This window comes from Macrosteles quadrilineatus, unplaced genomic scaffold (assembly GCF_028750875.1).
Source record: "Macrosteles quadrilineatus isolate MER2022 unplaced genomic scaffold, UCM_ALF_1.0 Scaffold_3__2_contigs__length_128488019, whole genome shotgun sequence".
In the NCBI taxonomy this organism is placed as follows: domain Eukaryota; kingdom Metazoa; phylum Arthropoda; class Insecta; order Hemiptera; family Cicadellidae; genus Macrosteles; species Macrosteles quadrilineatus.
In genome coordinates, this window is record NW_026542596.1 from 97,825,212 (window position 1) to 97,850,709 (window position 25,498).

General features: G+C 34.7%; 1 protein-coding gene and 1 long non-coding RNA gene across 5 annotated transcripts in view; both read left to right on the forward strand.

Moving 5' to 3' along the window:
• Nucleotides 1-25,498, forward strand: part of LOC128988555 (uncharacterized) — a 103,483-nt gene that overhangs the window by 55,574 nt on the left and 22,411 nt on the right. For all 3 annotated transcript variants that reach the window (XM_054409944.1, XM_054409945.1, XM_054409946.1), the window contains exons 11-13: nucleotides 296-418; nucleotides 8,883-9,083; nucleotides 24,138-24,338. In XM_054409944.1, the coding sequence (XP_054265919.1) occupies nucleotides 296-418; nucleotides 8,883-9,083; nucleotides 24,138-24,338 (525 nt within the window). The remainder of the gene's footprint in view (nucleotides 1-295; nucleotides 419-8,882; nucleotides 9,084-24,137; nucleotides 24,339-25,498) is intronic.
• On the forward strand, nucleotides 2,372-6,772 carry LOC128988557 (uncharacterized). 2 transcript variants are annotated; one of them, XR_008490401.1, is made up of 4 exons: nucleotides 2,372-2,936; nucleotides 3,784-3,949; nucleotides 4,864-4,974; nucleotides 6,623-6,772. It is a non-coding gene; the product is annotated as an uncharacterized LOC128988557 (long non-coding RNA). The 2 variants fall into 2 exon arrangements; XR_008490400.1 differs by having other exon boundaries at nucleotides 2,373-2,948.

Here is a 25,498-nt window from a genome sequence, read left to right on the forward strand (position 1 = left end):
CAGCAAGCAGGGGAGGATAATGGGGGAAGGTATTGGGGGAATGGAATTTCTCAAAGTAAACAGTGTTGCCAACATGTGTTTGTGAAAATTCCCGTGGGCCTGTCAGACCTGAGTATTGGTATAAGTGTTAAGATGACATAGTCTTTCACTGAAACGATCGTTATCCACCTTTATAGGAGGTATAAGAATCATAAGAAATCAAGGTGAACTAACCTTTCATTAAAAACATTCGAGCTACTACTTCCAAATTCAACCTATGACTGATGTAATTTTAAAGATTGACATTCTGTTACAGAGTGACAGTAGTCTGTGCCAGTTGACCAACAGTTCATCTGTCAGTTCCTTCTCTAGCAACGCCAGTGCTGGGGCCAACAGTCTCTGCAGCGCCATCAGTCAGGAGCTGCAGAGGAGATCTGAGGTTAGTTCTGTATTTTCATGTAACAGTGTTTTATGTATGGGTTTTCTGGTGGGAGATCCACTTAGGATGATTACAATACATGATGAGTTGACTTTTTGTTTTAGCTCTATCAAGCATGAATAATTAAAGTTTAATATTGCTGTGTAAACCCTACATCAGACCAAGAAGTTTTCAGCTCCTTGTCAAACAAAGGTGTCCCAAAACCCCCTCTTTCCTGGACCAACCCCCCAGTAAGTTGTAATGGGTCAAAATTATAGAGGGGTTAAGTTTTTGTATTTATTATTTAATTATCAGTAGGCCTATTCCTTACCTGGTTGGTGATAGTGGTAAACCTATCATGGTAAGGTAAATAGGCTGTTTTAGGCCTATCCTAGGGTTGAAGTAGGGATAACCTCACTTTTGGCAAATCACTAAAGACACTATTGTTGAGATTCACAAGTCACAGTATAGCATCGCTGTGTACAAAACGAGTGATAAACCGTTTCCGGGTAACCCCCATACCTAATATACACCTTTGGGAAGTACGGTCAAAGTTGTGTTGTTTAGGCTAGGGTGGCGAACCGCGATCACAAATACAATGTCGCGTACATAACATGCATACACTTTGTCGCACACTAAGCTACACGTCACGGGTGGAAATTATACTTTTTGTTTAAACCAGCGATGATATTAAAGTTCTGCCGTATAATTTCACAGTCGGCGCAGGTGAATAACAACATTAACAACATAACCTGTACTACTAGTCGACTGTCTTGGCATTGTGTTGAGACAGCGCCAAGTTTGAACTCGTGACGTCACCGATCAGCTGGTAATTGAATCAGCTGATTCCCCATCCCTAGAGGATTAGGGTGGGGGAAGTAGTGGAGATCCCTTGTGGGCTAGGGATGCGACGACATTCTAATTCTGCGATTTACAGTGTTAGGACGTGTCTTGCTTTGAAACGATTAGTGATTTTGCTAAACGTGTGCTTAGTGTGTTTTAGTGAAGATCTCTGGAGTATACAGGTAATTCACCGATTTTCTTAGTAGGGTTTATTATTAGTCAAGGCATTCATTTATAGCAATTAACCCTCATTTTATTCTTTTAGACATAAAACACACGGTAGGGTCTTTGACGGGTGTTCGAACCTGTATAAGTCCGCTTTAGCGTATGCTAGGGCACCCATGGGTGGCGATAAAGATTCAATACGTATAAATACATCGTTTAATATTGTGTTTACAATATCGATTGAGGGTGACGGGGTTTTAGCGAATATTCTGCCGGGATATTCAGTTGGTGTTGAACTGCTGCGACAAAGCGGGCAAAGTTGAACCCGTCTCTGCAGGTCGTGCAAACACAAGGTTGGCTAAGTAATATTCTGAAGTGTTGAGGTTGACGAAACTGCAACATTAATTTCCCACATAGCACAGAATATTTATTTGATATCAAATAAACGTTCAATATATCAAACTATGTCAAATCAAAAATTTGATATTTATTTGATATTCATTTAATGTTCAAAATGTCAAAGTCAAACAATGTCAAACTTTGAATATTTATTGTATCTTCAAAATATCAAAGTCAAATAACATCAAATTTAGAATATTATCTAAATATTCTTAATGTTAAAAATTTGATTTTCTCTTTGAAAATTTCCAAATATACTAGTTTTAAAAAGTTTTAGATTTAACTTTTTAAATTTTTTAGAGTAAAGAATTAGTCCCCAGCCTACAGTTTGTAACATGGAGGTCGGAGGTCAATTATCTCAAAATAATTAATAATAGGAAGGAACACTGAACACTGTAATTTTTAATTAATTGATGATGGATTTTGACTTTTCGCGGGGGGGGGGGGAGTTGTTGGAACATCTGATATTTTTCTGAATCTAGGCTTACTACACATTTCAAGAAGAGTTAAAGGAAACACAGCTTTTTTAAAAGTTTTGTTTATTAATAAAAAAGTCAAACTCTTAACGATTGGCCTTATCATTTTATTTTTACTAGTAAATTAAACCAAACGTAAATTTAAATTTTTTTAAGTGTAATATAACTCTAAAAATATGTTAAGTATCTAGTTTGAGCTTGACTTGGCCCATTCGTATGAAAGGAAGAGAGGAAGACTGAAGACAAAACACCAACTTAATTCTAACCTAACTCAGCAAACAAAACGAAACATTACAATTACAATACAAAACAAATTACAAAATCCGTCGCACGACCAGTGGTGGCCAGTTTACTCACGGTGTGGATTTATTTATTTATTAACCAACAAATTGCCCATTTTGAGGGAAAGTACACGATTTATGTAAAATGTACCTATGACAACTAACTTGTTGAGTAGGCTACACAAGTAGTGAAAATAAACTATGGAAGCAACAAGTGTATCAAGATTCAAGAACAAGACATAACCTCAAATCAGTTAACTTAAGTGTGCTGATATTTTGTTTAGTGTGTGTCACTGTTAGTTTAGAGTTGTTATTTTTGTGACTGGGTATTGGCATAACCTACACCGAACATCTTTTCACGTTTTGATCCTTGGAGTCTTGGAGTATGTAAGTATAAGTCACTATACCTAGTAACATAGACGTATTTTAGGCCTTGGCCTTACCTAGACCTAAGTTAAGCTACTGTACAAATTAAATTGGCCAACTTATCATTCCTAATGCCTTGTATAAATAGATAAATCTGAAACCTCAAAATAGGCAATCTGTTTTAGAGGAAGTATTTTTCTGCATACTAATTAGGCCTAGGCGTAAGCTACTAAGTTAGGCAGCTTGCTTAGTTCTTACTGAACCAGTAGTTTATTTAGCTTCAAAGGGCAACTTCCGGATGAAAATAGTGTTCAATATATAGGCTAGTAAGTAGGACTAACTTACTGGTTTACAAGGCAAATGGAATACCATACTGTTTTGTAATACCTTGTTAGGCTAATTTTGAAATATTACTAAGTTATGTGGGTTATATTTTACGTCAGTCACTAACGTTTATGTAAATTCACCATCAAGAATAAGTTAACTTAATTTAGGCTAGCCTAGGCCTAACATATTCTACCTCAACCAGGTTACAATTTACCGGTATTATAAAAGAAATAGCCTAGCCTATTTGAAATCCATTTTCCTTTATAACTGAATTGGGGTACACTTCCGTATCTGTTGTCAAAAACAACAGAATGAACATAGGCTATAACGATCGATATTTTAATTTGGTTGTTTTTGACAACAGATACGAAAGTCTACCCCTGTATTGTCTCTTAGTCTTTTGTATTTTAGTTGTTGTCTGCTTCCTTTACCAACCAATGATTAGGCCTAACTAATCTTGATACATATTTAGGCCAGAGAAAGGTATGCATGAATTTAACTAAAAGTAGTTTTCTCTCCATTGTTTCAGTTGATAACTCTGCAGCTTTGGTGGAAGTTATTATTTGGTAGCAGTGAATAATTTGCCTACGGTACCAATTCTCCCGAGTGACAAAGTGGCTGTCTAGCAGCCTGTAGGCTGGGAAGGAGGAATAAATTTTTCTTTTGCAATCTGCATCTGAAGCCAGCTATCTTGCGTAAGTTTTTTTTTTATTTACAATCAGACATTAATAATAGGTAGACACACATATATTTTAATTACGTTTTCTCAAAGTTAAAATAAGTTAAAATAAAGTTTCAATCTTAGGTGTTTTTAGTTCAATTTTTCTGTTTGATTCGCCATGACTGTGTATGTCTTTTTTGCCATAACGGGTACAGTTCCGCAGAGAACCTGCGATATATTATCGGATGAATAACATTATATATCAATAATTATCCGATTCAATACATCGTTCCCTATGTTTTTTCACTATGTAAACATCAAATTGAGTTATGATTTGCAGATTTGGTGAATTGGTTTTGCAATATTAATATAAAATCAGATATATATACCGTCCGATAATATATCGCAGGTTCTCTTAGGAACTGTAGATAAGTTAGGCTCTACCACCAAAACACAACCTAATTCATGATAGGTACCTATTGGGTAATAACGTAGCCTAAGGTTCATCACACAGTTAAGAGAGTTTCTCTTTTTTGTGACCCACTTATATAGGAAGTCTTTGATTTACACTATATAAATATTCCGGCAGTGCTAACTTGTGTAAAAGAAAACTGTATTAGTTGAATTTTTTTAAACGCACACATAGGCCTATACACACACCAAACTACATCCGACCGTTGCACTCATTTCAGTCAGTGCTCACCCCAATATTTGTCCGTTCAAGTGACTGAGGATTACTTTTACCACTACCTAGGTCAAAATTTTCAATTTTCAGATTTAGATTTAGCTTTAACAAGGCTACTCAAAAGAAGCAAATGCCATCAAAATATAAAATAGATTTCACTAACAATTTAATATGTGTACCTAGTTGTAGGCTATCCTGGGTGTTGATCATGAAAATTAAAATATATACAAATTCTAGTGCTAATACTAATCTCTTTTATACAGAGGCAGAACCGGTACGCAAGAACACTAGGATCGTGGTGTAATGGAAATATATGTTGTTGCTACTATAATCAAGAATTGGCTTCGCCCAGCAAAGTTTAGGATTGATGCAAGGTAAATTTATTGTGTTATTTATAATTTAGGTTAAAGAAAAGATTGCTTATCTAATTACCTAATATAGAACTTACATTTTATTATAATTAACAGATTAGGCCGACATCTAACTACTGTGATGTTTTCTTTTCAAATTGTGAATTTTCAGTGACAGGCTATGCAAATGAGCAAAACTTAATCTGCGGTTTTATCCATCTCTTTTTTCTTTATTGTCAAGAACTCAATGCCTTATCGACAAATTTAATTATAAAGTACAGGTATAGTAAAAAAATAGGTCTTAAAAATGCCTAACGAAGGGGTCTCCAACCTACAGCCTGTGGGCTACATCCGGCCCTCGTGCAGTTTTATTCCAGCCAGCAGAAAGCCAGCATACGTTTTTGAAAATTATTATTTTTTATAGCAAACACCAATTATATTCTCCCACGATTGCGTAAACACGTGTGGTCAGGTGGTCTCAGCTATATCGTGATCATCTCCCGTGATCTCGCCAAGACTCACGAGCATATTATACTGCAGTCTCGACGGTGCCGTGATTGTCTTTTGCAATCCCAGCAACACCCTTCATTGTTGACCGTGATTTCCTTGAGGTGTAAAAAGAGAACTTTGTCAATGAATGCAGGCTCAGCCATGGGATATTTATTTACCTCGCGGCTCATACCATAATTAAGAGCAATTAACTGTCTCTTCCCCATTCAACAAAATTTGTGTACAATACCCTGTCTCCAAGTTGGCAGGTTAACGTATTTAAATAGGAACATAGTAAATGTCTCTCACTTGCTAATTTTTTCTCAATAGGCCTAGGGGAATATTAGTAGTAGTCAAGTAGCGGCAGATTAATTTAAATATATATATTTTTAATTGATCCTAATTGGCAGAACTACAAATTGAAATCTTAAACTAGCTGACATTTTAAGTGTCAAATTTTATAGCCTATTCTCACTAAAAAATCATTGAACTTTTTGTCAAAGATTTAGCTTAGAATGTGATTGCTTCTTAATTGCACATCTTTCGTTAGAATTAGGGGCATTTATAATTTTATTTTATGAACAGAACTATATTTTAGATTATTAAAAAAGGAAACTATGTAGTTTATTTGTTTATGGATAGATTTTGATAAAATTTGGCAAACTTATTTACTTTATCCTATACTATTGACGTATGCTCAAAAAAACTTTTTACCTTCTCCATGGCTGCAAACCTAACCTTGTTAAATCTAATCTTCATTCAATTTTTATCTTGTATATTTTTTTATATCATCAGCAAGTTAGGTTAGCTTATGACAGTTTAATTTTATAATAGAATGCTCTCATTTTGTCCGTAGTAAACCTTAATTCAATTTTTTCACAATCAACAAGTTTGGTTAATTTGGTTAGGTTACAACATTTTAATTTTATAATAGAATGCTCTCATTTCGTCCGTATCACAAAAAGCCTTTACCTTGTGACAAACGACAACTACAACCGCATCGATAGTAGATGATGTTGTGATTCGATAGAGTAGCGAACAATTAACGTTAGTCGCTAAATCGGTGGCGTTTTTAGACAAAAAAGTGCTCACCGAGGAAAAAGGGTTGGAGACCCCTTGTCTAACATATTATATTTTATCTATAGCTGTCTTAGAAAATAACTCTGTTAAACCTCTTTTACAGGAACAATAGAAAACTCAAGAAGGCCATTTGGGAGATGAAGAAGACCAGAATTATTTTTTTTGTAAATTGTACATATCTTTTTTATATTTGTGTTTAAATAATTTTTAATTAAACTTATTTTATCATACAAACAAAGTTTTTTCTTTAAAATGTTTTCCTTGAATGCAATTTTGTTTTAAACAAATATGTTTTGTGATACTTTTGTTAATGTTTTGTCAAATAAGAAATATATATATATATTTACATTTTTGGGTCACCCAAGAACTTTAACAAACTACCTATAACTTCAGAATAATAAGTCAAATCAAGGTAAGAACAGTAAAGAAGTCTGAACTGATATTATTTTAATCGCCATGAAATTTGAAATGTGAAAAAATGCAACCTAATTCTTCTAAACATATTTTACCAATAAATGTATGAGACATTTATTTGATATTCAATTTAATATTTATTTAATGTCAAATTAAGTGAGGTTGGACCTAAATTGACCATTTATTTGATATCAAATGAATGTTCGCGAATATTAATTTAATATTCGAATGTCAAAAATCTTATATCAATATTTATCACCATCATATTTAAAATGTGAATGTAAATTCAATCATATTCTCTTTATTATAGTTTACCAATAAATTTATGAATGTCAAATTTGATATTTATTTTATATTCAATTTGAATATTTATTTGATGTAAAATTGAGTGACGTTTGAACCTAAATTGAACGTTTATTTGATATCAAACGAATGTTCGTGAATATCAATTTGATATTCAAATGTCAAAAATTTGATAGCTATTTGATATCAAATAAATATCTGGTGCTATGTGGGTTGTTACAACATTTCGTTGAACGTTTTTTTTCATTATTTTTGAATTTAATTTAATTAGCTATTTCCAGGTGTTACATGATGGTACAGTAGCGTTGTTGGTTACCGGTACTGAGTTCACACCTGATTCACACTACATTTTTGCGTAAATACAAATCTGTACCTGTGCTAGGTTGTTGAGTTAATTAAATAAATTATTTTTATCTGAACCCTGGAAACTTCCCAGCACGCCGATTTGAGCGATCCGCTGGCGAGAGTTGGTGACGTCTTTCCCGCTATTATAACTGCGGAATAGCGTATATATTCCGAGCGGGAAAAACGGCACGTTACAAAGTATGGGTCTGGGTGCAAGTACTTTTTTACTTCGGGTCTAAAAGATTTAGTGACTGTGAAAATGGTGACTGTCTAAATCGGCTCGGACCAAAATCGGATAGCTTTGGATTTCTTAAAATAATTATTACTATAAACCACAATGGGTATACAATAAATTGCAGACGATCGTGTTGATATTGTTTTGTCAAGCGTAAATTTAGTTTCCTGCCTGCTTTTTTATTTTTGAAACAAAACTGTCAATATTTTCCTCTTCCTCCTGTCTCAGCTGGAAAAAACGTATATCTCTTAAAACAACATTTGAGTGTGGTTTAAAATGATCGACAAAAGCTTTTATCACATTATCATAGGACTCATCATTTGAGCAAATTAAATGTTTCCACTGCATTCACCACCAATGTTAAGAAAAAGAGCCTTTTTTACGTCTGACTGCTCTTCATTAACAGAGGCTATGAAGAAAATTTCTAATTCTTGTTTGAATTGACACCATTGTGTACTATCACAATCATTATTTAACTTACCAGTTAGCCGATATTCCATTTTGTTTTTGATTGTGCAATCTTAATAGACGCTGTTTGCTATTGCAAGAATAAAAAGCTTGCATTCACGAACATGGAGCAGCTTGCACACCACTATTATAAATGACCCGATGCGAGTTTGACCCAAAAATTGTTTTTGGTCCGAGTCAATCTCTTAGTGCCAATCGCAACCCAATCATTTTTTCCGACAGTACCTTTGCTGCAATCTTTTTCCTAAGCCTGTGTCCTTCCTATAGTTACAGCACAAATAACCTGTTTAGTTCATTATAAGTGTAAAACCTTGAGGTCTCCAAAGGCGCAGCCATATACAGTTGCAGGTGTATCGCTAATCGAGTGGTTATTATCTTGGGGTGCAGTAAGGATGGTTTTGATCCCTAGAATATTCTCAAAAGCATTTTAGAGGTTTGTACCTTTTTCCAGAGTAGCTTAGAAGTGTTTAAAATCATTTCTTAGAAAATTCTAGAAGGTTAAAGGGACTTCCTCCTTTTCTCTCCAATAATTCCATTTAAAAATGCAACTAAAAGTTGTTTTGGAATAACATAATTGTGTCATTTTTTTATTTTACAGAAACGCGCTAAAGAGGGTCCCAGTGATCTAAGGCCACCCAAAGTTGATCTTCACAAATGCGGGATGGACAAAGAAAAGGTTGAACAGCACCAACAGCTGATGGAAGAGTTTAGAAGAGCTCATAAGAAGATGTTCGCTCACACACTTGGCGAGGAAAATAAGACTGAACCCAACCGGACTTGTGCCCTTTCTTCGAAAGAGGTGAGTGAAGTCAACTGTTTTTTAATCAGAAAAGATTGAGGTTCATACGTTCTAGAACAATAGTCTATTTGTGTCCAGTTTGACATCTGGTCCTGAAGTTGCCTTACATAAGCATTCTCAGGGCCGGATTTCCAAATAGAGAGAGGCCCTCCCCTATGGGCGCAAGCGCCCAGGGGGCGCACGTCGAAGGGGAATTTTTTTTTTAATGTCTACAAATAAAAATGAACAGCGATAACTTAACATATTTTGTAAATAGATTTTGAAACAAATCTGGCTGATAAAGCATTCTAATTTTGAAGTCCATTAGAAGAATTAATTGTTGGTAAAGTTGACTATTTTACAACATTACGCATCAAATTCGTTACGAAGGCTGTTGGGATGTTGTCGAGCGGTAGGGCCCATACATTGTATTGTCACTGCCACTATGCTGGCTCGGCGCTACTGCTCTGAGTGATTAGGGGCGTAAGCGCGTGCCAATGTTATTGTCTAAACACTGTGACCACTCTCTCTCACCAGGCAAAACAAAAGTTACTATCCAAATTTTTGATTAGCTTACAACAACCTGCATGGTCAAGTTAAAATATATAATTCAATAACCTAGGACTTTTTTCTATGTGTTTAACTACTTTAAGACTATCTCTTTAAAATTAAGGACACATTACTAATCTGAGTTTGCCATAGGAAAAAAATCCTGATCATTCTCGTCAGTCCTAGACCATCTTTTAGCAAAAATAAACTCAGGAATTTATTACCTTTAAAAGATTGTAGGCTATTATCTTTGTAATTCAAAAGTTCTAAAAAATGTTTTTCATGCCCACGTGCACTCCCATATATCTTAAGGAGTTTGTGTGTATGAAGGTACAACCAAACAAAACCTTTGTGAAATTTTAATTAGTCAAAAAGGTGCTATAAGAGCCATGTTAAATCTTGAGTTTGATGAATCGGTAAGGGAGCATTTTACTAACCAAAATATGTTAACCGTCTATAGTTTGTATATCCTTGAGTGTATTATGCATGTCAGGAAAAATAAAGCCAATTTTACAACACATGAAGATATACATAAATACAACACCAGAAAAAAAAAAAACATAGTCTTACCTTTTCACAATTCTGAGCTATATAAAAAGATACCCCCGCCGCAGCAAACCTGCAGACTAAGCGAATTTCCATTTGACTGATTTGATTTACACTGAAATGTCTACTTAAAAATATAACATTTATTCCCAATTTAAATAGAATTAGTTTAACAAGTACTTAGGTTTGCTGCATCAGGGAGGGTAAAACAGTTTTTTTTTTGTAAAATGTTAATAGCTAGTAAGAAATAAAAACGTTTCCAAATTTGATCAAAATATGTTCATAAACAAGCAAACTACAACAGTTTACTTATTCTCCATAAGAATAACATGGGAATTTTAAATTTAAAATTTTTTTGAATTTTCTCCGTAACCATTAGGCGCATAATAACGCTTCAATATACTAAATTATTTGTTTTTTAAGCTCTACAAAATGGTTTGGAAAGAAATTCCTAAATTTTATGTTTTTTGGGTCAAAAATGGGAAAAACCTATTTTTACCCCATAAAACCCCCCGTAAACCCCCGTTACCATGGTCCGATCATGCTGGATCGCGAACTCGTTCGAATAAACGTAGGTTTACACGTTTGTACCAAATTTCATCAAAATCAGATCATTTTTGCTCAAGTTATCGTGCTAACGGACACATATATATATATATATATAAATATATATATAAATATATATATAAATATATATATAAATATATATATAAATATATATATAAATATATATATAAATATATATATAAATATATATATATATATGAATTTGAACGGATGGTGTTTTTGGCCTCTAGGGACCTCAAAACGAAAAAAAAAATCGGTCCCGCGTCCAGGTCTTACCATGAGTACTACGGTAATAGCTTATTCCCTATATGGGAAATTCGCTAAAAGAAACCATCCTATGCCGGTTCTGTATTCTTAAAACATATCCCAAACGAAATATTGAGCATAGAAAATCAAAAATTCAAAAGCGAACTCAAAAGTTTTTTGATCAGAAATGCATTTTACTCTCTTGAAGAGTTGTACGATTTAATCTATGTGAATGCTGATGCTACATAACTGTAAATTTCATAACTGAGCAAATCAATGTAATGTACTGAGTTAGATTAAGGAACTGTGACGCTATTAGTATTGCTGTACATGAAACAAATACAGAAGTTTTGAATTTGAATCATTATTATATCATAGAAAAGTAAGAATACAATTGAAAATCCACACAATTTTGGTTATACAAACATCAAGTCCACATTTATTTTTCACATGTATCAGAGATAAATGACATCACATATAGGATATTATATTTTTAGCAACTTTATTTTGCCTTCCAGTACTGATTGTGTATGCATTGAAGCTGAAGATGGCATTGATACTAAAAAAATAATATGGGGTGGGACTGTAGGAAAATATTTGTGCATTCGTCTAAAATCTAAAAAAACACTTTATCCTGGCTCTAGGATTTTTACTCTATGACCCTGCTTGAGGAAATGTTAAAAATCGTTAAAATTATGGCATGGGCAGCTGAGTTTGCCTATTCATAAGAAGGCTGTCAGCTGCGTAGAAAATTTAGTTGCTTTTTGATGGTTCTAATCTGGACTCAGCTACCAATGGTCATTTGGCTTTTATCAAGCTAAAGAAAACTGCTGGTTTTAGTCAGCAATAAAGCTGCACAGATTGTTTTACTAAATTCTTAGCTCTGAATTTATATAGCTCATACTATCCATTTAATTTGTTTTCACCACATTATCATGTTTTTGGCTGTATTACATACGTTAATTGGTGGCCGAAAGTTACGTTTTGCTGGCGATGCCAGCTGTCCATAATTTGGGGACCGAGCAGGTTTTTACAGGCCGGGGCCGCAAAATCAGCTGTCCGCTTACTTACTTAAAACATGAATGCATTTTAAATACATAATCAAAATCCATAGCATTTCAATAGAATTGTGTTATTGTCACCGTTGCCTAGCAACTATATATTTTTATTTTTGCTGATTCCTCAAATTATTTCTTCACATAACCTTAAAGTTGTAGTTGTGTTGACTATCAGTGTGCATTATTATTGTGGTGAATAGTGGTAATAGGGTATAGTGTGGTGAAAAATAGCGTTCGTACCACGGACCGAAATGGTTTTGCGGCTCTCGATCGATTTAAGTTCTCGACTTCGTCTCGAACTTAAAAACTATCTCGAGCCGGCAAAACCTAATTTTCGGCCCTAGGTACGAAATATACTATTGTGTCACCACCATAAAGGACTTCAACAACCTCAACAGCATGTTTGCATTATTGTTTTCTAGTAAACAGCTTTTCCAAAAGCAATTATTTAGGCTGAGAGATTAATTAAATGTTTAAAGAACCGAAGGTTTAATGTTTGTAGGTAAATAGTACAAGGGCAGTATTCTCTCAGTTAATCAGTGGGAACACTAACTCATTGTTTGAAGTATTGCTCCACAATAGACAGTTGTAGAGAACTGGTTGAGTGTGATTTGGGAACTGTTCATTCAATTAAAGTTACTCTAGTGTCTTGTTAACTAGATTATTCAAAATTCAATTTTCAAATACTTTCTTTCTTCTGATTTCAATATTAGTCAACAGACACTTTTGTGGAAAATTTGTAGCTAAAAAGAAATATTTATACAGTTGGGTTTATTTATTTATGAACATTATTTTCTAACAAGGCTAGACTGTTTTGATAATTACGTTAACATCTCAGTAGTAAATGTATGTAGTAAATCACCAGTTACATTCAATAAATTTTATTTTTATTCAACACCCTATAAAACAGAACAAATAATTGTTGCTGTATAAAAAGATAATTGTAAAATCTCCGTTTTAAGAGTAATATAAATTTTTTTACGTTTAAAATATTTAATTTTAAAAAAAGGAAAACCTCCAAGTTAAAGAGTGGAATCTTCATGTTAAAATTTGAACTCTCTACATTTAAGTGAAAAATCTTTATGTTAAACCTGTGGTTCACCAGTAAGTCTTTACCTCACAACAAACAACTACCTGAGATTATTACTTAACTCATTTTAGAGTTTAAGACAATTTAGAAGATGTAAACAAGTCTATTTGTGTGACAATTGGAGAAAAGCTGTGAGAGAGGGAGAGAGTGAGAGGGATAGAGAGAGAGGGAGTACTCAGTACTTCCACTAAGCTCTCACATTTCCCAGCCTCCAGTAGTATTACATGGTCCCCCGCTGGTCTATTGTGTTGTTTGGTGGTTAGTTGTGGTCGTGTCAGCGACAATTCACCATGCATTTGACTACAACCTCCAAACCTTCCTTTACCCTTCAGACATATCAGGTAGGCTTATCATTCACACTGATAACATGGTGTGGCTTTAACTGTTACTATTTTGATCTCTCTAGTCTCTAGTTGATATTAAATTATTATTTGTAGGCCTATTGTATGTAATATATTGAATCAAAATGGTACTTAAATGTTAAATACAAAAACATAAATAATAAACATTTGGTAACTTTAAAATTAAAAACCCCCGTAAATAAGATCTTAATATCTACAAAAACTAATGGAAAGTCTAGAAAATTCACAGAAACCATTGTTATTCGTATTAACCAATTATTCGTATTAATATTATATTACTTAATCAAACTTAAAGCTCAATAGAAACCTTGTAAAAATCCATGAAGACATTTGATTTTGAACAAAAGTGCCAGAATCAAATTTGTATGCTTTTTAAAAATATTAGGTTATATTTATTTAAAGATTTGTTATTGTTAAATATTCATTGGATTGCCAATGGTGTAATGCCTTGAGTTATAACTTGCATACTAATAATACATTTATAAAAAAACATAAAAAATACAGTCACAGAACATCACATGAAGAGGCCGAAAGATTTCCAAAAGCTTTCCAGAATTACTACCACCGCAGGCATAAGGGGATTCTGCTATTTGATTTCATATCAAAACGCAATATTTTTGACAGTCATCAAACAATCTTTTATGGATTTACATGAACTCATAAAAAGTTTAATAATATGTATGCTACCAAGCCCAACTAACTTATTTTCTTTCACTCTTATTGCAACAGAAATACTTTTACTTAGGCCTAGATTGTTTATGGAAGCATCTTTAAAAATAAAATGTTGTGTCACTTATGGAATTGTAAACAACTGCATCACATTTCCTATTACAAGTTGTTGTTGATCAGATTAATCAGGTTTATGGGATTTCTAAGCTCTTTACTGCAGTAATGCAGATAATTTTGGGATTAGATGATAAACACATTTCAACATATCTAGAATGATAAAGTGACATTTTGTTCCTATATAACTTTGGCTGTGACCTAACCCAATGTACATTTTAGTAAATATTTCAGTTCTGCCAAATTTGCTCTTTGTAAATATATTTTTTATTGTTTTGTTTACCCTATCAATATTTAAGTCAAGATTATAACAGTAACAGTCGCATTGTTATAAACCTTGTCATATAGTCACACAATATAGTCAAAAATAATATACTAGAAAATTATCAACACTGTAAAACAGTATAGCAATTTTAAGCTGATTAAATGAGGACTTATTAGTTTTTCAGCAGTCCCCTGTTGGGAAATGTTACCATATTATCTTCATAGTAAGAGCTACGACTAGGACCACAATAACTTTATGTTTTATGCTCACCAAATGGACAAAAACCCTGGTATAGTACGGTGTAGTTCAAATTCACATAAGTAAATATTTGTGTTTGTATAGCCACAATCACCCCTAAAAGATTCTTCCTAAAATTTAAAAATGTGAAAAAACAAAAACATAACTTGATACACAGTCATTCTTGTTTTAAAGTGTTTTGATGTCTTTATTGCTGTAAGAAACATAAGATAAAGATATGCTTACTAACTTTATTGTCATGATGTTTGATAGCTTTCCAGGTGAATGTTCTTTTCATAGCTCATTAGTTATAGCTACAACCATGAAAATGTTATCATTCTGTCACCTCCAACACATGGCCTTGTCACTATCTAACAAAAAACCACTAAGTGGTAACACTTCCCCCGCCAAGTCAGCAACCCAAAAAAGACAATAAATCACCACTTTTCCGCCAAGTAAAATGTAATGAGAGTAAGAATGAATTAAAAAGAACTTTTATTACCTTTAGAAAGGTTTTTAATAACTTGAACAATACTACATTGAATTATAATGGACTTGTTTACAAACACAACAAAACAATAATAAAGAATTGAAGACACATGTTTTTTACTACATTCTTCCTCCCTAATGTTAATGAACGTAGTCATTTAAATAATTAGGAGGTCTTCTGCTTCTGAAACTTCTTCTCGGATATGTGTTATGGTTCTCTCCTCTAGAAGATTCTTGTCTAGGTTGTAAATTATCGGCAGTAGTATTCATTTCATCTTCTTGGTTCTCTGTTGATGATGGACTAGGAAAGTATTCAGATTCAGGTTGAGAAGTGGGTAATAGAATATTTTCATCACTCTCAAAATCTGTTTGCTCTATGTCGGTTTGGTACTCACCAACCGGAGCAAGATGACGTGTAGACACGGTAGTTTCTCTTCCGTCAGGCAACTTAACATGAGCATACTCGGCATTCCCGTGAAGAAGTTGGACCTCTTCAACAAGGGGCTCATACTTGGACGTACGATTGAATCTCTTCAAGTAGACAGGGCCGGAATTGAGAAGCCATGAAGGAGCTGAAACACCATTGTTCCCAGATCTACGTGGATGTAAGAACATACGCTCGTGAGGAGTTTGATTTGTGGCTGTGCAAAGTAATGATCTCACTGAGCTGAGGGCATCCTCTAAAACTGTCTCCCATTGGTTTATTTCTAAGTTAAGTGATTTCAACGCCAGTTCAATTGTTTTCCATAGAATGCCGTTATACCTTTCAACTTGCCCATTACCTGCTGGATTGTACGCAGTGGTTCTACTAGTTGAGATTCCAAGTGAGTTCAAGTAGCTTTTTAAGTCTTGGCTCATAAATGATGTTCCTCTGTCCGAATGTATGTAACTAGGAACCCCAAAAGTAGAAAATAATGTTTTTAGTTTCGACTTAACTGTTGACGATGACATGTCTGAACAAGGGAAAGCGAAAGGGAACCGTGAAAACTCGTCTACTATTACTAATAAGTAACGGTTTCGACTTGATGAAGGCAGCGGGCCTTTGAAATCGATATTTAGCCGTTCAAATGCAGAAGTGGCTTTAATCAAAATCCCTTTGTGTTTGAAGAATCTAGGTTTTACAGCAGCACACACATTGCAGGAGTTTGTTATTCGTCTGATTTCATCAATCGAGTAGGGCAAGTTTTTACTTCGAACCCAGTGGTACAAACGTGTCACACCTGGATGACATAGATTCGCATGTAAATCAATCAACAGTTTTTCTTGATTTTGGATTGAAGAACATACTCTAGTCAGGGCATCTGCAGCCATATTATCTTTACCGGGTCTATATACAATATCATAATGAAAGCACGACAATTCCAGTTTCCACCTCATTATCTTTTCATTTTTCACTTTGCCATGACGGTTGTTATCGAACATAAAAGAAACCGACCTCTGGTCAGTAATCAGCTTGAAATGTTTACCAACCAAATAGTGACGCCATTTCCGCAGTGCTTCCACAATAGCTTGTGCTTCTTTTTCGACACTTGAATGTCTATGTTCTGCTGGAGAAAGTATCCTTGAGAAGAATGCGACTGGACGGTTTGATTGAGTCAAAGTAGCAGCAATGGTACTCTCAGATGCATCAGTTTCTACGATGAACTGTGCTTCAGGGTCAATGCAGCTTACTACAGATCTGATGATTTCACTTTTTATAGTTTCGAAAGACTGGAGCCCTGCTTTGGACAAAGGGAATGTAGTACGCGCAAGTGGAATCACTTTGGTAGCATAATCTGGTATAAGTGATGCATAATGTGAAAACATACCAAGGGTCCTCCTCAGTGATGCGGTGTCTCTGGGTGGAGGTAAATTTTTCAAAGGATCTAGTCGACTGGGGTCAGGCTTGATAGTTTTGTTTGATATATGATAGCCCAACAAGTTGATCGATCGCAGTGAAAATGAAGACTTCTCATTATTAATCGTTAGGTTGTATTTGGATGCAGCTTCGATAAACTTTTTTAAGTTTATATCGTGTTGTTCTTGTGTTTTTCCACAGATTGTGACATCATCAAGATAGGCGTAAGTATCTTGTAACTGTTCTGTTCGTATGACTTGGTCAATTACACGTTGGAATGCTGCCACCCCATTAGTGACCCCAAACGGGATACGCTTAAACTGGTAGAGTTGACCACAGGCCTCAAAAGCTGTGTAGTGCTTTTCTTCATTTCTTATCTTTACTTGGTGGTACGCACTTTTCAAGTCGATAGTACTGAAAAACTCATAATTTGCAACTTTGTTAACGATATCATCGATTCTAGGTAGTGGGTAAGCGTCCAGTAATGTAAAACGATTTATAGTCCTGGAGTAGTCAATGACCATTCTTTTTCTATGATTTTCAGTAGTAACTACTAATGCTTGAGCCCTCCATGGGGACATACTAGGCTCTATAACATCGTCTTTAAGCAATTTACTTACTTCGTTTTCAATAAACTTTAAATCATCGGTGCTATGGCGATGATACTTGATAGCGATTGGCTTACATTCCGCTTTTAAATTAGAAAACAAAGATACCGGTTCTACAGTTGAGGCTGCCACGCTACATACGGTTAGTTGTGACTTGTTGCCACCAAAGACTACTTTAATACTTGCATGGTTTTTCAAAATATCATGTCCAACAATTATATCTGCACAAAGATCTGGTAACAATGAAAGATTAACTTGCTTGTAAAAGTGATCAAGAATGACAAGATTTACTTTGCACTGACCTGTTATGTCGGATGTGATTGATGTAGTAGCCATTGAGACAGTACCCCTACCTGGTTTTATAGGAATACCTAAATTAAGAGCAGTAGATTTGTTTATAAAACTTAGAGAGCTTCCCGTATCTATCAAAGCAGAGACAGATTTACCATTAACTAGGGCTTGTACTGTACTCTTTGTTAACCCACCGGGCGAAGCTGCTAGGTCAATAGAGTTCATTACTTCTTTAGATTTATCCAATTGCTTGGTTTGTTGTTTACCTGCCCTGCAGACCTTAGCAAAATGCCCCTGTTTACCACAGTTATGACAAATTGTATTTTTAGCTGGACATTTGACCCTAGGATGTCTTAGATTACCGCAAAAGAAACATTTTTCAGTCACAGCAGCTAGAGAACACTTTTCTAAACTGCTTGAAGTTGCATCAACATTCTGATTGCTCGCTTGAGTTTCTTGGGACGAAGTTGCATTTACTATAGATTGGAAAGATTGAAAAGCTAATGATTGCTCATGTGCAAGTTCTAGGGATCTGGCTTGACTATATGCCTGATCTAGTGTCAACGAAACATTTTCTAGTAAGCGCTGGCGAATTGCAGAAGATTTTATTCCAGCAATAAATGTGTCACGGATATAATCATCCCTATTCTTTTCAGCTGTGACAGCTTTAAACTGACAGTCTTTACTTAGTAATTTTAAAGCCTGGAGATATTGGTCAATAGTCTCCTCAGGTTGCTGCTGACGTGCAGATAGTTTATGTCTGGAATATACTTCATTTACAGGTTTTACATAGATACTTCTTAGCACAGATATAGCATCGTTATACGTACCGCTTTCACTTATGTACTCGTTGATTTCTGGAGTAATAAAGTTTATAAGTATTTTGAGTTTATCGGAGTCGGATGGTTGTGGTGTGATGCTGGTAACAAAATTCTGAAATGTTTTGTACCAATGTGTCCAACCCTTACTTGCAGATGATGAGTTTGGATCTACACTAAACTTGTCTGGCTTTAGGATCGTATCCATTTCACAATATCAAGTTATTAAAATTGTAATGAGAGTAAGAATGAATTAAAAAGAACTTTTATTACCTTTAGAAAGGTTTTTAATAACTTGAACAATACTACACTGAATTATAATGGACTTGTTTACAAACACAACAAAACAATAATAAAGAATTGAAGACACATGTTTTTTACTACATAAAACAATGTAATGTATGTAAGTTTGGCAACTTGGCGGCAGACTTTTGCTTGTTTTTTTTTTTTTCATTAAAGTTACGTTGGTGGATAATTTCACAAATCAACTTCTCTAATTAATTAGTCCAACTAAGTATAATAATTTCGAGGTAATCAGTAAATATAAAACCATCACTATTATGATTTTATGAAATGTGACACAAATAAGGTCAAATTTTGTAAAATAAGCTCTCATCTAGCAATGTACTATTGGGAGAGATACTTGCTCAATGAAACTAATTTTATGGTATTTTTTAAAGTGATCAAGCAAAAGTCTGCCGCCAAGTGGCCAAACTTACATACATTACATTGTTTTACTTGGCGGAAAAGTGGTGATTTATTGTCTTTTTTGGGTTGCTGACTTGGCGGGGGAAGTGTTACCACTTAGTGGTTTTTTGTTAGATTGTATTTATTTTTGTAGAAAATTAACAGTTCAAATAAAAATCCTCTTTTCTCTTATATAGACCAGGGCACAACTACACATAAAATGCATTGGTGTTACATAAGTGTTCCGATAATTAAACCCGTATATCTAAAGACTAGTGTAAATTGAGCCCTTATTAGAGAAGTAAAAATGTAATCAAACAGATTAGGTTTGTTAGAAATAGCATAAGGCAAAACAAATATTGAAAAACTCATTTTTATCCTAAATTTACATATCACTTTTTACATTCACTTTTTTGCTTGTTTAACATACGTAGACGAATTTTCCCGATTGTTTTATTTGTTTTAGTGTATCAAAACATAAAACTAACCTTATTTAGTTAAATAAATTTTGGCAATATTATGAAGAAACAATGTTAAAACTAACCTTAGTACTAGTACTAAGTTTCAAGTTCCTAGGTTTCATATGTTTTGATAAGTAGTATTAAACTGTTAAAAATGACGAGCTGCTGTACCAGTGTACCATCGGTACACTGCATTTTTCAATGGAAAGTATCGGGGAATATCACTGCTCTAAGTAATTTTATATAGTAAGTAGCTCAAATCATTCGGTATACCTGAAAAAAATACTTTATAAAAGTTTTAAAATAATTTTTCAGCTGATCCTATGAATTTCTCTAACATTTTTAATTAATTGAGATTTAATCGCAGCTGATCCTTCTTTTGTTTTGATTTTAATCCCATGTTATTTAAATGGGCCAAAATCGTACTTTGAGGGCTTGCCAAGGGTTTATGGGTCAACGCACCGACTTGTGACCCTCAAAAGGCACATCTACACGCTAAGGGCTTTCAAACAACATAAAAAACATTAAAATTGAGCCAGTGGTTTGGGCTGTAGGTCCGTCAACATTTACGGAGAAGAAGGAGAACACGGAAAATTTGTGAATTTTCAAACTAGTTTTTCTTGGCTCAAACACAACCTTTTTTTAAATTCTTTTTTTTATTTTGCCAAGAATGATTGCCCCTATCCAGTGGATGAACAATTATTTTAATAGCTTTTGTTTCTTCAGAGCTATAGACGAGTAAAAAAGCCACTTTGTCACGTCATGTATATATACACTGCAGCAGCTGTGTACCGCTGGGGGACTTGGCGGGGCGGAACGCTGCCGCGTTCCTTAATACTCACTACAGTAATTTCTCTTTCTTGTTTCAGTTTTCACTAATAATTAGTGAAATATATCACTTTTCATCACCTTTTAAAACACAAGTACTTTAGCCTGCATATATTTTTTTCATTCAAAACCACCAGCTAAGTGAATTCTGCTGCTTGCTTTAAGTTTTAGATTTTTTTAGCATTAAATGCAATGTACATACTTTAAATCTAGATGTTTTTTTATTTGTTATATAAAATGTATAACACATCCTAAATGTTATTTGAAGGATTTATTTTAATAGGATATAGTTTAACTGGCTTTACCAAAGGAAATTTAGAGCCCAGGAGATTAGGGTACACAGTACGAGGTAACAAACATAATATTCTTTTGTGAAAATATAATTCCCCAGAATGTACATTAGTAATTAAATTACTTATCAGGTAAGGTATTCCTGACTAATTTATTTTTTTTAAACACCTCTATTCGGCATTATGGGTTTTTCCCGTTAAAATATAACCTATTTTATTATTAATGTTTGAAAACATCATTTGGATATAATACTTCTCGTGTTGTTTTATGTTATTCACACTATCATTAAATATTGGTGATAATAATTTCAATCTTTTAGTTTTGCCTGTATTGAAGCAGAGGCCGGGAAAACATCTTTGAACTAGAATCTTACTTTTTTAAGCTTAAATTTTCAAATAAGTTTATTTATTTGGAAAATTACAACATTCAGCAAGGACAAACAATCTAATCACAATGCTATCTCACATTGCTGTGTTTACATAGGAAGTCTGATTAGCATTGGTGGTCGGAGATCATTGTTACTGGAACCGATCAATTAACGGTGTACCATTCCCATTTGGTTTTAAGGTTGTGTTTTAGCTTTTGTGCCTCATAGTGTTATAGCCTTGCCTGTTGAACTGGACATTTGATTTCCGTGGTAAGTGGTATTGTAGTGAGTTATAGAACAAGAACAAACTGAATTAAACCTCTGACAGTGGTTGCTGTCAATTTCTAAATTTATATTGTATACACTTACTTTTAACCAATCTAAACTGAAAGGTATTTATTTCAGAAACCATAACTTAAGTGGGCCTATATAGCAATAGTTTTTGTACTGTGTTTCATGCATTTGTTCATGTATCTTGTAGGTATTTGTATTTGTAGATAAACAAATATTTTTACTAGCTGGATGACTGGGGTGGTTACAGTGATTGCCTGTTTATCAGGAGATTATTACAATCATGAGAAAAGTCAGTACCGGTACTTTTTTGATGGTTTGCAACTGAACCCAGTTTTCCTTGATTATTGGCCTTTATATATAAGCGGTTCTGCTTAAAACCCCCTGATTTTGGTTGGTAACAAAGTTACACAAAGTACTCTATTCTAAATCAATATTACCGATATTTGATACCCATTTATACAGGATGCGGCAGAAAGAACTCCCCTATTAGGAAAGCTAATAAAAACAACACAAAGTAAGATATGACATTTTTATTGCTATTAACCAAAAACACACACTATGCCATTTAAAAAAATATAAAATTATAGTGCTTTAAATAAAATGTCGTTTTAATAATCGATAATGTAAAATTATCGTGTTTTAAATAAAATGTCATTTAAATGGCGGCCTCCAGTGTTAACACATTGGTTCAAATGTTCCCGGTAGTTGTCCAATACCTTTCGGTCATGTCGGGTGAGATGGCTGCAACTTCATGCCTTATTCTTTCCTTGAGGGCTTCCAAACTTTGAGGGCGATGTTCGTATACCTTAGACTTTATATAGCCCCATAAAAAAAAGTCACACGGGCTCAAGTCTGGCAATCGCGGTGGCCATCCAATGTCACCGCGCATTGAAATGACATGGCTAGGAAACATTTCCTTGACCAATGTCAATGATTGACGGGACGTGTGTGAAGTAGCACCATCCTGCTGGAACCATACATTGGCCAGATCAGGAAAGATATCAGCGAGTTTGGTTGCAAAAAAGTACGGAGCATCGCACAATAACGATCGCTGTTCACAGTCACAATCGCGCCATTTTCTTCAAAAAAGTACGGCCCAATTATACCCCTGTTAAACACACCGCACCACACTGTAACCTTTGGACCATGAAGTGGTCGTTGGTGAAGTTCACGGGGGTTGTTTTCAGCCCAATACCTACAATTTTGCTTGTTCACCGTACCAGAGAGATGGAAATGTGCCTCATCTGATAAGATCACAACATCTTCTTCCTGAATGAGTCGAAGAACATCCTGACACAATGCTGTACGCATATCAAAGTCTCGATCACTTAGCTCCTGTACCACGACGATCTTGTAGGGATGCATCTTCAAATCTCGATGAAGAATTCTTCTGACACTACGATCAGACATTCGTAATGCCGCTGCGTGTTTTCTCGCGGAACGTCGAGGGGATTGTTCAACTGAGTCCCGAACAGCAGCAACATTTTCTAGGCCAGTAACAGTTCTCGCTCGTCCTTGAGGTTTACGTTTCAGAGCAGAACCAGTCTGTCGAAAATTGGTAACCCACAAGTAAATAGTCTTTTTATCGGGAACAGGGTCCCGTCGACCAAGCGCGAAGTGGATACGAAAGGCGCGTTGAGTGGCTACAGGCGATCCGCCATTTTGAATGAACTGCTCCACCACAAACGCGCGATGCTGCCCTGACCAAGCCATGGCGTACACTGAAACGGCACATACGCATCTTTTTAAGGACTCAACCCCCACCACTCTACCTCGCCGCTGCTCGCTACCGCTAGCCTTAGAAATCGGGGAGTTCTTTCTGCCGCACCCTGTACTATTTTATCACCATTTTAATTGGTAAAACAGTACAGTGCACCCTGATCAGTTCGGACTCCAATTAATACAGTTTTCACTTAATCTGAACAATTATTTAACATCAGCTTCAAATTTCTCATATACTACAAAATTAATTATGTGCCTCTGTAAACAGTCTGCAGTATTTTTGCTGCACAGTTTACAACGTTTCAGCGATTTACATATTCAATTCAAAATTCACTATTTAAATTTCATTTTTGTGAAAGGATGTTTTATTACACACGAGTGAAGCCAATAGACCCTCGACTACTTCCTATTTAATCCAAACTTCCAAACTCATATAATGCTATTTGGAGATCCAAGTCATCGGAATTATTGTGAGAGGGCATATAAAGGTTTAACCTATTATAATAATATGATAATATAATACATTATCACTGCTCTAAGTTATTTATCTCTACCCTTAGGAATATGAAGTGCCCTGGAACTCATTTTCAAATACGGTACCTATTTTCAAGGGGACTCCCATATTGCTGTGGATATAACATTGTGTTAATAAACAATTTGATGTAAGGTTTTGTTACAGGAAAGAGAATCCTTCAGGGTGAAGAGGCAGCAGAAGGAAGAGCAATACGCTGTGAACATGAGTCAGGAGAGAGCTCTCGTAGCTGTGAAGGAGAGAGATCTCCGGTTAGAGAGAGACAAACAGGATACGACAGAGACGGAAAGAGAACTCTTGAGATTGGGAAGGAGACAATCTAGTTGTGTACCCCCACCTCCCCCTCCTGTGAGTTAATTGTTAACTTTAATCAATAATCAGTATAGTTTATCATAGACTACCTACTCAAATTAGCAATTCCGTCTATATGGACCATCTGTTGCCAGATTTATAATGGAAAAAGTTGGAAAATCTTTTCACAGAGTGTTATACTGAATATTTGGTTTTTACCTTAGTTTTCAATACAATTCTAGTTAATACTGAAAAGATGTTGTGATTTTTACAAGTTGACCTTTAATTTTGGATTGTTCAAACAGTTGCCGTTAACCAAACATCCTTATTATCAATGAATAAAAGTTAGAGATGAGAGGCATTCAAGCGACTATTCCAAAATGAATTATCCGAATAATTAAGTGGAGTAAACAAAATATCAAATAAAATATCTGTTTTGAAATATCAAATTGGATACACTGGTGCTATGTAGTTTTGTACTCACCGTTGTCAACCTTCTTATCTTAATTTCTTCGGAATAATTTGGAAAAGCTAAATTTGTCTGGTGTTTGGTGTTCCTGGGAGAAATCAATAATGGACAGTAGCACATTTTTTATAAAGGCCAATCCAATTATTACATTAAATTTTGTGGTTATCATTTAAAGATCCAGACAACGGTAACTTCTTTAATTTGGGTAAACGTTTAATTTAAGGCACGAAAACCGATATACACTTAAATATGAAATTATGTACTTTGTATAAGAAAATTATATGTATGGTCAAGTATATTCAACTATGGCCTATTATTATTTAATAATATGGACTCTTTTCCTCTCTGCTATGACTCAGAAACCCATGATGACACAAGACATGCCGTGGAATAGTAAACAACAGAATTTCCCTGTAAGATTACTTAAGTGATAAACAGTCTATTATACTATTACCATTAAACCTTAGTTAATTGACCAATGAAATAGAATCCAATGGGGGCTGTGATCCTTGATCTGAGTTTTAGAGTTAACTTGACTTTGACTGGTCCCAACTGAAGCTCCTATCTCCACCTACCTTGAAAGTTTTTTCTTATAGATTTCTGATTGCTATTTACTACCTGTGCCAGTAAAATTACAAGAGTTAGGACATCAGTCAGACTTACTCCTAGTTAATGGTGGCTTTACTACCAGCGAAAATAGGTTCCACCCTAATAGGTCTGGACTAGCAAATGTATTAACCTACCTATC